The sequence below is a fragment of the Caloenas nicobarica genome, chromosome 28 (assembly GCF_036013445.1).
Source record: "Caloenas nicobarica isolate bCalNic1 chromosome 28, bCalNic1.hap1, whole genome shotgun sequence".
NCBI lineage: Eukaryota > Metazoa > Chordata > Aves > Columbiformes > Columbidae > Caloenas > Caloenas nicobarica.
In genome coordinates, this window is record NC_088272.1 from 5,248,715 (window position 1) to 5,262,230 (window position 13,516).

Sequence of the window (13,516 nt, forward strand, 5' to 3'; positions counted from 1 at the left end):
GTTCCTGGAATCACACACAGAAATGTGAAGGTTCCATCAGGCATCCACGTCTGAGTTGGTCTCAGGACTCCTTATGCACCCAGGGATGTTCAGAGACAGAGTCTGTCCCTTTTACACACAGAGGAAGGAGTCACAGTGGGTCTCTGGCCTCCTGTTGCCACTCCAAAGGGACGGGAGACACCTCAGCCCTGTGGTGTGTCACCCTGCTCTGCACTCATCTGAGATGTCCCACGTCATGAGGAATGGACACAGGGACCTCAGTCCAAGGAAGGAGATCCCAGTGGGTGGTTTCCCATGGGCTGTTACTCTCAATGTGAAGTGACCTCGAGACAATGTCTGTCCCACAGACATTCATGGAACCCCCAGGAACAGCTGATGGTGTTTGTGCTCACTCGGGTTCATCTCACCTCTCATACATGATGTGCATGCTCACATCTCATCTGTACAATGCAAACATAGACTTCTGACCTCCTCATTGTGTCCATCCATGGAGGGAAGAACAACCTCTGTTGGTGAGGGACCAGTGCTGGAAATGCTGGTTGTGAGGGGCCAGTGCATGATGATGCCCCGGGGCCCCTTCCTCAGGGTGTCCAGTGCACATGGCACAGCCCAGCCCCTGCTCTGCTGGTCCTGCAGGTCTCTGGCAGGAGGCCTGGCTGTGAGAGGACACTGCTGAGTGCCCAGCCCTGCACGCACACACTGTGCAGCTGTGCCCTGGTGTTTTGATCTTCAGGCCACATTCTCAGAAGATTCTTGAGAAAAAGTTTGAATGAAGACCTAAGCCTTTCACCTTTCTTTCTGGAAAGCTGCTCTGAGGCCAGCTCTGTCACAGCAGTGCCCATTGCCTGTCCCTGCCTGCGCTCACAGGACTGACACACAGCAGGATGGTGACCAGGCTGCCAGAGCACTCAGGCCTTGCACCAACACAAGGGATGAGAAGGAGAGTGTGGGAGTGGAACGAGAACAGCTCTGGAAGGCCAAGCACTGGTGCTCCCTGGCAGGGCTGCCAGGCTGGACTCTTTTCCCCTCCTCCCATGGACACAGAAACTGTCCCTGCAGCTCCAAACAGGCCTTGCAGGAAGGATATAGTGAAAATGAAGTCACTACAGGATGCTTTATTTTGTTTAAATACACACAGATCATGGCTCCTCATTTACACAGCCAGGGGTTATAAAAGAAAAGCAGACGGTGAATTAGAAAGGGGATGAAAATGTTATCACAATTTTAAAAAAGGCTAATAACAAGAGAAAATACAGATGAGAGACTGGACCTGTAACTACTTACATTAAAACTGCTATGTAGTAGCAGATGGGTAGTTTCCTGCTTCAGAAAACCCTAAGGTATGAGTTTCCACAGGGCATCCTTGAGCTCCTGGTTCCTCGTGCTGTAGATGAGGGGGTTCACTGCTGGAGGCACCACCGAGTACAGAACAGACACCACCAGATCCAGGGATGGGGAGGAGATGGAGGGGGGCTTCAGGTAGGCAAACATGGCAGTGCTGACATAGAGGGAAACCACGGCCAGGTGAGGGAGGCACGTGGAAAAGGCTTTGTGCCGTCCCTGCTCAGAGAGGATCCTCAGCACAGCCCTGAAGATCTGCACATAGGAGAAAAGAATGAAAATAAAACACCCAAATAGTGCTAAGAGAGTAACCACAAGAAGCCCAAGTTCGCGGAGGTAGGAGTTTGAGCAGGAGAGCTTGAGGATCTGGGGGATTTCACAGAAGAACTGATCCACAGTATTACCATGGCAGAGTGGCAGTGAAAATGTATTGGCCGTGTGCAGCAGAGCACTGAGAAATCCACTGGCCCAGGCAGCTGCTGCCATGTGGACACAAGCTCTGCTGCCCAGGAGGGTCCCGTAGTGCAGGGGTTTGCAGATGGCAATGTAGCGGTCGTAGGACAAGACGGTGAGAAGAGAATATTCTGCACCAAACAAGAAACATACAAAGAAGACCTGGGCAGCACATCCTGCAAAGGTAATGACCCTGGTATCCCACAGAGAGTTGGCCATGGATTTGGGGACAGTGATGGAGATGGAGCCCAGGTCGAGGAGGGCGAGGTTGAGCAGGAAGAAGTACATGGGGGTGTGGAGGTGCTGGTCACAGGCTATGGTGGTGATGATGAGGCCGTTGCCCAGGAGGGCAGCCAGGTAGATGCCCAGGAAGAGCCAGAAGTGCAAGAGCTGCAGCTCCCGTGTGTCTGTGAACGCCAGGAGGAGGAACTGGGTGATGGAGCTGCTGTTGATCATTTGCTGCCTGTGGGCATGAGGACCTGCGCAAGGAGGAAAAGACAGTGACGGTTTAGATGAGACTTGTCTGGGAAAAACCAAAGCCATTTCCCACAGACCCTCCCACAAAGAGACCCTTTTCATTTTCCAGCAGAACGTCCTGGCTGGAGCCCTCGTCGGTGCTTGATGAGTGTGCAATGAAGAGCAGGGTCTCTGCCCAGGGGCTCTTGAGGAGCCAGCCTGACCCTGTGTGATGGGGTGGGGCAGGGGCCAGTCCTGGGGTTCAGCTTTGTCAGATGGAACCGCTCCTGCTGCAGAAGGGACTGTCAGCATCTGTACCCGCAGGGCTGAGAAACTGAGTTTGAGAGGTTTGGCGTTTCTACATCTCCTTCTCCCCTCCCACCCTGGGGAGTGTTCTCGGGTGTCAGAAACCCTCAGCATTTCTGCTGCACTCAGGGAGAACAGAGCGAGTCCTGTGAGACCAGAGGATGCCTGTGGGTCAGTGCAGAGTGAGGGCAGCTGCTCTGTCCCTCTGTCTTGCTCCAGCTGCCCTGGGCTGGCACCTTTCTGAGATGGAGGCTGATCACACTGCCATGTTACCCTGAAAAGCCACCAGGCACTGCTGAGAGCAGAGGGATCCACCTCAGACCATGACATGTCCCACCCTTTCCTAAGGTCTCAGCACCCCATGTTTAGCCCAGGACACACACGGCTCATTTCACAAACCCAACAGCATTTCCTCCATCATAGCATCTCTGCACTTCTCTGTGGGGAATTCAGATAATGCTCATTCCCCAGCCCCACACACTGCATTGCCCACAGCCCCACAGGGCAGAGCAAAGCTGGGACACGTGTTCCCATGGACACAGCTGCAGGAAAGGACCCACAAGATCAGGCTGTGACTCTGCAGCTGAAACTCCCATCCCCAGAGAGCCTGACAGCAAGAACCAGATCACACCAGCAGTGACCCAGAGCAGTGGAGCAAGAAGGAAACTGCGGTGAGGGTGGGTGTGAGAGAGGCCAGGGCAGAGGCAGCCGGGCACTCAGACAGCGTCACCCTTCCCCAGCTGTGCAGCCACCTCCCACACACCAGCATTGCCGGGCAGCTGCTCTCAGCCCCTGTGCTCTGCAGAGGGAACTGGAGCTCTGGCTGCACAGGAGCTGCTTCATGCCTTGGAGCCCCCGGCCCTGAGGGCAGAGGCTTTGCTGGGTGGGAGAGGAGGTGAGGGGGCTGCTCACAGGATGGATCTGCTCTCCCTCCCATAACAATTCTGGGTTTAGTTTCCTCACCTTTCTGATCATTTCCCTGCAGCCTGGCCATTCTCCCCCTGGGAGGTGTTTCCCTGTCCATGTCTCTTCCCTGTCAGTGCTCACAGACCATCCCACCCTCTGTGCCCTCACCCTGGCCCTACAGATCCTGCCTGTTCACAGGGCACTGCCTGGGGGCATCTTCCTGTTTGCAGGTTGGAAAACAGGACAGGTCAGACTAAGGCTGACGGGTTCAGCAGATGTGATGCTGGTGCTGTGCACAGGCAGAGCAGCGGCTGAAGGGATGTTATGAGGCTTCTGGCAGACATACCGATCACTTAAAGTTGCAGTTCAGGAGTCTCAGTGACTTTTTTAAGCAGGAGGGCTCATTTTCCTTTTCTCTTTTGCTGTACCCCTCACCGCTTCAGATAGGAAACTGAAAAGAAAGGCTCAGGAAAGCTCCCTATCTGTCTGGTAATCCTTGCATTGATCTTCTGCTTGAGGCATCCACTTGGAAAAATCCTAGGGGTGATCTGGAGCTGTGAGCCCCCACGGCACCGTGGGGATCTCCCGGGGCAGGCTGAGCGCTGACCCTGGCAGGCGGCAGAGTCCCTGCCCCCGCACAGCCCTGGGGTGCAGGGATCCTGCTCTGCAGGACAGCCCTGGCCACCCCTGGGTGCTCACCCAGCTACACAGCTGTTCAAAATTGCCTGACAAGAGCCCCCTCCTTACAGATCCCTCAAGCTGTGCCTGTGCTAACTTGAGGAGATGCCTCCAGGAGCTGCACCTGCATTGCCCTGCACCCAGAGACTTACCATGGCAAGGGCTGCAAAGATTTCTCCTCCAGTGAGCTCTCAGTCATCCTCCCCATCCTGACCACCTTTCATCTCTCTCTGCCTTGCTCGTCTCCCTGAGATCCCCAGGCAGAGCCCTCAGCCCTGCTGCGCTTTGCAGAGGAGCTGCTCCTGGGCAGAGCTGTCTCTCTGCAGCGCTGCCGCTTGCCATGAGCTCCCTCTGTCCCAGGAGCCCAGCCCAGCTCAGCAGCACAGGGGCAGCCCAAGACGCTTTAATGACCCCTCTGGTGGGTTTGGTGCTGAGGCTATGAACCTCAGACCCTGGAGGAAGTTGAAGAAACCTCTCAAGAAGTCAAAAGTCAGATTCAAACTCCAAAGTTTCTTGTAATGTTAATGGGTCCCACTGAGGAACACTACTGAGGAACTGACCCCAGGGTCTGGTTAGAGAAGAAAACTGGAGGTTGAGATGGCAGGTCAGGACAAACAAGGTGAAGTTCTCTCTGATGATCAGTAAACCTGGATGTGTTTCATTAATCAAAGGGCCAAGCCCTGACCCCCAGCCCTGGGAAGGCAGATCCTGTCTCTCCCACGTTGCCCAGGGCCCTTCCTGGGACAGTGTGATGTGGGGCTGTGCAAGGCCAAGGGCAGGACTATGGTCCCACACCTCCCAGGTTCCTGGCTGGGGACAAGGAGGCCATGAGGCCCCTGCGCTGTAAGGACAAGGTGTCTCCTCATAGGCATCAGAGGTGGAGACAACAGCCACAGCCAAGAGGAGAAGGGGCTCATGTCTGTTGGGGGCTTTAAACCTCTTTACATCCCTTGATCATCTCCACGACAGCGTGTCCTATGCTGTGGCATCCCCTGCACCTCTTTCCCTGCAGGCTGGAGACATCCCCCCTGCTGCCCCACCTTGCTCTTGTCTGAGCATCTTCCTTCCTTTGCTGATCTCTCTCCATCCTCCCCAGCTGTTCCTTGAAGCACAAAGCCTTGGGCTGATGCAGACTGCCTCTGGGTGACCTGCTCCACCACAGCACTGCCCTTCCACTCACATTCCTTCCTGCTCATGTCCAGCCTGGACCTCCCCAGCTGCACTGTGTGCCATTATTTCTTTCTCATGCGCTTTCCCACTATGAAGAAAACCTCCACCCTCTCTGAAACCACCCTTCCGGCACTCTCAGGCTACTCCTACACTGCTGCAGCCTCCCCAGCGCTGCTGGGCCAGAGCAGCCCAGGTCCCTCAGCATCCCACACCATGTGCAGAAGGTCCTGAACCCTGCCTTGGCAGAGCCCAGCACTCTCCAGTTCCTCCCTGCTTCTCCAAACTGGGAGCCGCACACTGGCACACACCCGTGTGTGTGGGGTCACACCAGTGCTGAACCGAATGGGATGAGAACTCCAGGTGTCTGGGTGCCCACGCTCCTCCTCATGCAGCCCCGTGTGCAGCTGCCTTGTTCATGGTGAGCGTGCAGCACGGGCTTGTGTGGCGGCCCTTGTAGTGCCCAGGCCCTTCTCCTCAGGGTCCCTGCTCAGCGTGTCAGGTCCTGCTCTGTCCTGATGGATGGGGTTATTCTCCTGACCCGATACGGGACTGGCCACTTCTCCTTTTAAAACTTCAGAGCTTTCTGATTGCAAAACCAAGCTTTTCGCCAGGTCTGGACTCTCCTGGACTGAAGCTCCATTTGCTCAGCTATTAATATTTGCATGCAGATGGCTTATCCTGATGAGGTTGTCTCTCCCAAGAAAACAGCATGAGGAGTTACAAGGCACTACGAATAGCCCCTCCTGGAGAAACTGTGGGATCTTGGGGGTCTGGTACTCAAAATGCCCGAGGTCTGGACTTAGAGGGAATTTTCCCTTCATGTGGGGGAACATCAGGAATGTGTGGAGCTCTGCCTGGGGACAGACAATGTCAGCTGGAGGTTGAGGACTCAGCGTGAGAGGGCAGAACAACATGGGCAATGTTGTGGTGGGTGGACATAAGCTACTGACTCACTGATGAGGAAGAGGAATTAGATGAGGCCTCCTTCAGACAAATGAAAGAAGCCTCGTGTTTCCAGGGCCGTGTCCTCATGGCAAACCTAAGATATCCCAATATCTGCAAGGTACCAGCCATCCAGGAGGGTTGGAGCTCATGGACAACATCTTCCTGACACGGGTGGCTGAGGAGTCAGTGAGGTGAGGTGCCTCTGGGACTTCACACTTACAAACCAGAAAGGGTTGGTCAGGGATGGAACAGTCAGGGATGGGAAAGTGGAGTTGAGGCTCCTGGAAGATGATAACAAGGCAAAGAGCAGGATTTCAGGAGAGCAGGCTTTGGCCTGCTGAGGGACCTGCTTGGGTCCTATGGGATATGACCTTGGTGTTTGCAGCATTTTTTCTCTCACATTTCCTCCCTGCTCTCTCCCACCTGCTGTTGTGCAATGTTTTTTACCCTTTCTCAAATACAATATCACAGAGGTGCTGCCAGCGTCACTGAGTGGCTCAGTCTGGGCAAGGAGTGGGTCCATCTTGGAGCCAGCTGAAATTGGCTCTGCCTGATGCCGGTCAAACTCCCGTTGTCTTCTCAGAGAGGTGACAACTGTAGTACGCCCACACTCATCCCCAGTTACAAGACTTTGCCATGTAAACCCAGTAGACGGTGACAATGTGTTGGGTGTTACAAACTACTTGATCATGGAGAAGAAATGGAAAAGATCTTCTGTCAGCAACCTGAGGAAGTCACCAGTAAATGAGCAGGTTCCTATAGGGAACTGTAATTGCCCTGGAATTCACTGGCCAGGGAAAGCAGTGGGTATCAACAGTCCAGAAGATCTTGGGCTGACTGCTTAACGTGGCTGCCTGGTGGGACAACAAGGGTGATGCTCACCTGGATCTGGAACTGGGAGACAAAGAAGAGCTGGTGAGGGATGTGAACATCAGTGTCCACCTTGGCTGTGGTGACCAGGCAACAGTGGGATTCCAGGCACCAGAGGGGAGGGAGGAAGGCCAGCAGCAGAGCGCAGGCTGGTGGGCTCCAGAGGAGAAGACTTTGACATACTGAGGGACAGCAGCCAATAGAGGTGGTGACATGGAAGTCTGTCTGAAGGGTGAAGGAGCTCAGGAAATCTGAGAAGCCTTGCAGGACAGCCTTGTGCTCCAGAGGAGTGTGATTCCTCTTGAGCTGTCCTGGCATGTCTCCTCACTCAAGTGGTGCATCAGGCACCCACTTTCCTACACATATTGTTTTGTCTTCATCAGAAAATGCTCCAGATCAATAAGATACCACCTCTTTGGGAAACGGGGAGGAGGGAGAGGGGCAAAGACAATAGAAGAAATACTGATTTATTCTTCTTTATTATGGAAATGCTCTCTATTTGGCTATTCCTGAAATCTCCCTAATCATCAAGACCAGACTTGAAGCCTTTAGGAAAATGATGCACAGAGCCTTGGCTTCTAAGGGCATTTTGGATGTTAATGGGCCCTCTGCTGCCGTGATCCTGAACTGCAGCTGCTGAAAGAATGAACAAACCTCTGATGAAGTGAAAGGCAGAAGTGGAACTCAAGTTTCTGAGGGTGCTTGGGACCCCATGAAGGGCCAGCACTGACACAGCTGTGAAGGAAACAACCAGTCGAGGTCCCTGTCCCTGGAGGCTGGTGAAGGAAAGACTTGGAGACACTGGTTACAGGTGGTGAGGGCAATGTGGAGGTGGCTCTGATGCCCTGTCAGCCCTTGATGCTTGTTTATCACCAGAATGGCTGAGCCCTGAACCCTGGGACTTGGTAGATTTTTCTCAAATGTTTTTCAAGGCTTTTCGTGTGGTCAGTGTGAGTGTTTGGTGTTTTGGGGGTGGGTTTTATGTCAAGTGCTGTTGTTTTAGCTGCAAGGCTCTGGTTTTCTGTGGAGTTGGAAATGCCTGTGAGTTCTTCACAACGCATCAATCTTCTTTTATACCCCTGGCAATGGTCACCAATCACCTCAATGTCCCAGTCTCAAACTTGCTTGAATCCTCTATTTGGATCCATATCCCATCACTCCAGGATGTTCATGCATCCACCAGGTTCATGGATATTTCCTGAGGTCCATCCAGGACTGGGCAGTGTAAGAGAGGAGCAGAGCAGGGAAACCTCATGGGCCATGCCTGAGCACAGCCACCCCAGCAGCAGCCATTCCCCATCTCCCAGGCACAGCCATGCCCACAAGATGGAAATGTCACTGCCATATATGATTAGCCCAAGAGAGGCCTTTCTTCCTTCCTTCCATATTCCCAGGAAAGTCTTGCTCCTATTCCTCCTCCACCTGCAGACAACAACTGCTTTCCATTTCTGGGCTCAGCCATGGCTGTAAGGGTTCACTAAACCATCAGTCATCTCATTGCTTCTCCCTGACATGCCCTGTCCCTCTCCCACACCTACACATGGCCAATCTCTGCTGCTCAGGGCCTCCCGCTCTTCAGAAGAGGCCTTGAGCTCTTTGGTTCTTCCTGGTGCTTATTATAAACTTCCTCGCTCTCCCCAGAGTTCATGGTGAGCTCTCTTGTCCATAAGAGCCCCTTTATGACCATGGCTTACTAAATGGGTGTCTTTTTATGATCATTTGTGCAGAAAGGGTAGTCACAGGAAGTACCCAATATGTCAAAACTGATGCTGAGTGAACTGCCATGAAGACCTGATGAGTTACGCCTGTGTCTGTGTCTCTCCTGGAAGGAGTCTGTCCCGAGAAGGGCATCCAGCTTCTGCCACTCTCTGCAGAGGCACATGAGCAGTGTCCGTGCACCTGGGGACACAAAGGGTGACTTTTGCCAAACCAGCCTTCATCTGAACCACTTAGATGTGTACTTGTGGATGAGGTATGGTCTTATAGTGCAAATACCTATTTAATTGTCATTGGAGGGGCTACCACAGACGCAGAGTACTATATTACAGATATTTAAATGTAAGCATGTTAAACTTTTTTTTTTTCTTTAAAAACTGGCATTCCTAGACAAAGTACACAAACACTTGAAGGATTATTCACGCCTTTTACACATGACTATCCACAGAAGGCCCACCAACTTTGCATCTCAAGAAACTGGATGGGAGAGTTGAAGGGAAGGATGGTTTGGGTCCTGGCACCTGGGAAACTGAAACGTGCTCCCATCCCCCCAGCACCCTGCTCTCCTCAGTGAGGGGTGTGAGACATTCTGCCAGCGAGGTCTGAACTCACAGGCATGACAAGTATCTTATGTCTAACTGCAGCCAATGGTGTCCCGCCAGCTAAAGATTTGAGCTTCCGTCCCTGGAATTATTTAAAAGATGTGGAGATGTGGCACTTAGGGATATGGTTTAGTGGTGGCCTTGGCAGTGTTTGATTTATGGTTGGACTCCATGTTCTTAAGGGTCTTTTCCAGCCTAAATGATTCTATGATGCCATGATTCTATGATTTGGGGTGAAACCATTTCAATTCCCATCACCTCCAACTCCCCTTGAGTGCGGCTGTTGCTTTGCACAGCTCTCCTGGCTATCCAGGCAGGTTGGGCACTGGTTTGGTGCCTACATTGGAAGTTTTACCCTTCCTGGGGTAAAAGACTGTTGAGGAAAGACTGTTGTAGAGATTTGGGTCACAGGGGTTTGAAGCAATCCTTCCAAAATCTGAGCAGGCTGAGCTTTGGAGCCCAGGAAAAATCGAGATGCTCTGAAGGATGTTTTAGAACAGTGGTACTACCACTAATAACAGTAACAGGGAACTCCTTATTCTCACTGATGATGATGATTAACTAAAAGTCTTTAGTTTCATTCCTAACAGTCATTCTTGCTTTTCAAAACATCTACTACACCTCAGTAGTTGTCTTGAGAGAAGTTCTTAAAACAATGCTTTTTCTCTCTTTTTTTTTTTTTTCTATTGTATAAAGAGTACACCTCTTGGACAGAATTACCCCCAAATCATGCTTCTTTCATAACTTTTCTCCTTTTTTTTCCCTGGTGTGAGGTGGAGGTGGCATAGGAGAATAGTTTCTTTTTGAGACAAAGAAGGCCAAGGAACAGATCCCAGGTCAGCAAGAAGGCACAAAGGAAGCCAGAATCTTTATGTAGTGTGCACTGACACAACATTGTTACCTGCATTTCCATTCTCAAAAGTCCCAACTGTGCAGCAGACTCTGGACTTCTGAGCTCCTTCATCTGCCCTGTGTGACACCATGTAAAATGGAACTACCCCAGTCAAATGGCTGGTTTTGATTCTCTTCACAGCCTGAAGCACCACATGGGTCATGAGACAAGCCAGGATGCACAAAAAAACCCTCACATACTCTTCACTTAAAGTTCAGGTGTTCAATGGCATCTCAGGAGACAAGACATGCTGATTCCTGGGTTCAAGGAGCTTGTCAAGTGCTTCGTCATCATTTCTGTAATGGTGGCTTTGATATCTGTCTGATGTACAGGCTCTGTACATGGATGCTGACACCTCTTGAGCAACCTGCTCTGAAAGGGTTAACAAGTTGGGCATGAGTATAGCAAAAAAGAAGAACTTGGGTTTGGGCAAATGAAAAGAGTGCAGAAGTTGTTGTCAGGCCTGTTTGGGTACTTTTAAAGCAGCCCTGCACCTCATGTGATGTATTTCTGTGATCAGATGGAACCTGAGAGATTTCTCTAAATTGAAAATATGAGGAGGAAGGAAGGACAGCATCATTCAGGCTGGATGGGATCTCAGGAGGTGTCTTGACCAACCTCCTGCTCAAAGCAGGGTCAGACCAGACTACTCAGGGTTTTATCCTACCTTATACAGAAGAATACTGCACGGGATGATGCTGAATGCCTTGCTGACTTCAGGTAACGGACCATCAATGTTCTCCCCGCATCCAGCATCACAGTCCTTTCCTCACAGAAAGCAAAGAGGATGGACAGGGACAACCTGCCCTGGGTAAACCCTGTCACCTTCTCTTTCAGACACCCAGAAATGGGGTCAGGGTGGACATGCTCTGGGACACAGCCTTTAGTTACCCTGCTCACTGTCCCGGTTTTATCAGAAACAAGTTACTCTTTTAGTGAATTTCCCTGTCATCTAAAGTCTTCTTACTAACTGCAGTTTTCCTGAAAGTTAGATACATGTTTTGGTAGACATAGCAATGGAATGCAAGGTCATTGATAATGATGCATCTCGCGAGATGTGCAAGCAGGAGGTGAACTGAAAATTGACCAACTAAAGTATTCGATCCCATTAACGTCATACTTCATATAAAAGTGGGGGATCACGAAGATCTCGTCCCTGTTTTCCTTATGGCCAGCATTGGGAGAGGACCTTGCGAGTTGTCCCTGCAAACTGAGGGCTAGTGACAGACTGAATCCAGCTCCGGTTGGCTGCAGTGTCCAGCCCAGGACTTCAGGTGCCGGCCCCACATCTGCCGGAGCAGTTGCCGGGACTTTCAAGATTGGTTTTATATATTTTGTATTATTTTCTCTATTTCATATTAGTAGCATTAGTAAAACATTTTTAATTTTTCCAACTCTCTTGTCTCTGTCCTTCTTCCTCCTCCCAATTGCCTGTCCTTAGTGGGATGAGGGGAGAGGGAGGGGCTGAAGGGGGAAGGGGTGGAAGAGGGAGTTAACAATACATCTGCCACGGTTTTATTTTCACCCCGCAAGCAAACCACAGCACTCAACCATTGGCCATTTTGAAAAGTGCACACGATGTGTGAGAGCTGCCAGTGGTCAGGGAGTCCCCCCAGTCTCCATGAGCTTTCCAAGAAGGTGGAGAGTGGCCTCACTGTGACATGGTCCTGCTGTCTCAGCTCCTGGGATGCTGCCCCTCCTGTCCCATAGACTGGAAAGGATTGTGTTAGTTCCAGGGACCCCTGACTTGATCCCCATCCACTGCTGGTTGTTCTGCCTCCAGTGACAGAGGCCTGGGAGACCTTGCTGGTGAAGATGGAGGACCAGAGACACAGAGAATATCACTTCTTTCCCTTATTAAATCAATGAGTGGCCACAAGGTGTCTTTGTTTCTCCTTTCCTGAGCTAGGAACAGCTCATTATGAGGCCCTTGAATTGCCTTACAGGTCTAGACTGAGTTTTGCTCTGGCCTGTTGCTGTGCTTGGAGGCTGCTGTCCTTGCAGACCAGATGAACTAACTTCTGCCACCCTGCCTTGGCAGTTTATTCCATCCGTGTCACAGCTCTGTCTGCAACACTGACAGCTCCAGCTCAGCCAGTCAGGTCCCTGGCTGAGGACATTGCCTCACATGTGGGCTGAACCACCCCAGCTGTGGCACCAGGAAACCTCTGAGTCGCCCCATGGAAACCTGGTACCAAGTGTCCAAGATCCCATGTGTGCAAAGGCTTTGCTTCAGAGCACAGACATGACGTGGCCAAAAGATTGCTGGATATCTCTCTAGACCTATGAGTATAAAACCAAAATATAATGCCTAAATTCATTCAGGTGAACGTATTCCTCCTGCAGTTTTTAGAAATTTGGTCCTTTCCTGTAACGTTCCTTTTGTCCTGCCTAATGATGGGACAAGAAAAGATGATTCTCATACCAATTTATTTTTTAGTACAAAGAACACAATGCTGGCAAGAAGTGTCACTGCAGAGGAGAGAGATTCAACATCATTGATTACTTCAAGTTGTTTGAAAGGATGTGCCCCTGAAGCCCCAGGGACACCTGGAGGGAGCCCAGAGGGGACAGAGAAAGGGACATCATGGGCTGCTCCTGTGCTGCTGAGCTGGGCTGGGCTCCTGGGACAGACGGAGCTCATGGCAAGCGGCAGCGCTGCAGAGAGACAGCTCTGCCCAGGAGCAGCTCCTCTGCAAAGCGCAGCAGGGCTGAGGGCTCTGCCTGCAGCACCGAGGGGAGAGGAGCCAGGCAGAGAGATGGAAATGCAGTCTGGGGTGGTGAGATGGCTGAGAGATCACTGGGGGAGAAATCTTCACAGTCCTTAATACAGTAAGTCTCTGGGTGCAGGGTGGTGCAGGTGAGGATCCTGCAATTATCTCCCAGAGCTGGCAGATCCCATGGCTGGAGTGGAGGAGAAGGATCTGTTCCTTAGCATGGACAGGGCAAGACAGCTGCCATCTCCCAGCTGCAGGGTGCCCAGGGCTGTCCTGCAGAGCAGGGTCCCTGCACCCCAGGGCTGTGCCGGGGCAGGGACTCTGCCGCCTGCCAGGGTCAGCGATCAGCCTGCCCGGGGAGATCCCAACAACACTGAGGGGAGAAGCTGTGGGGGGAAGGAGCGACCCCCGGCAGGGCAGCATCCTTCTGCTGCTGGTTTCTCTGTGGGTCAGGGCTGCTCTTC

General features: G+C 51.9%; 1 protein-coding gene across 1 annotated transcript; it reads right to left on the reverse strand.

Annotated features, from left to right (window-relative positions):
- Nucleotides 1–1,335: 1,335 nt before the first annotated feature.
- Nucleotides 1,336–1,869, reverse strand: LOC135999425 (olfactory receptor 14J1-like; the record flags this gene model as incomplete). The annotated part of the gene is made up of 1 exon (XM_065652981.1): nucleotides 1,336–1,869. A coding segment is annotated over one exon (534 nt), but the record flags the coding sequence as incomplete, so codon positions are not given.
- Nucleotides 1,870–13,516: the final 11,647 nt, after the last annotated feature.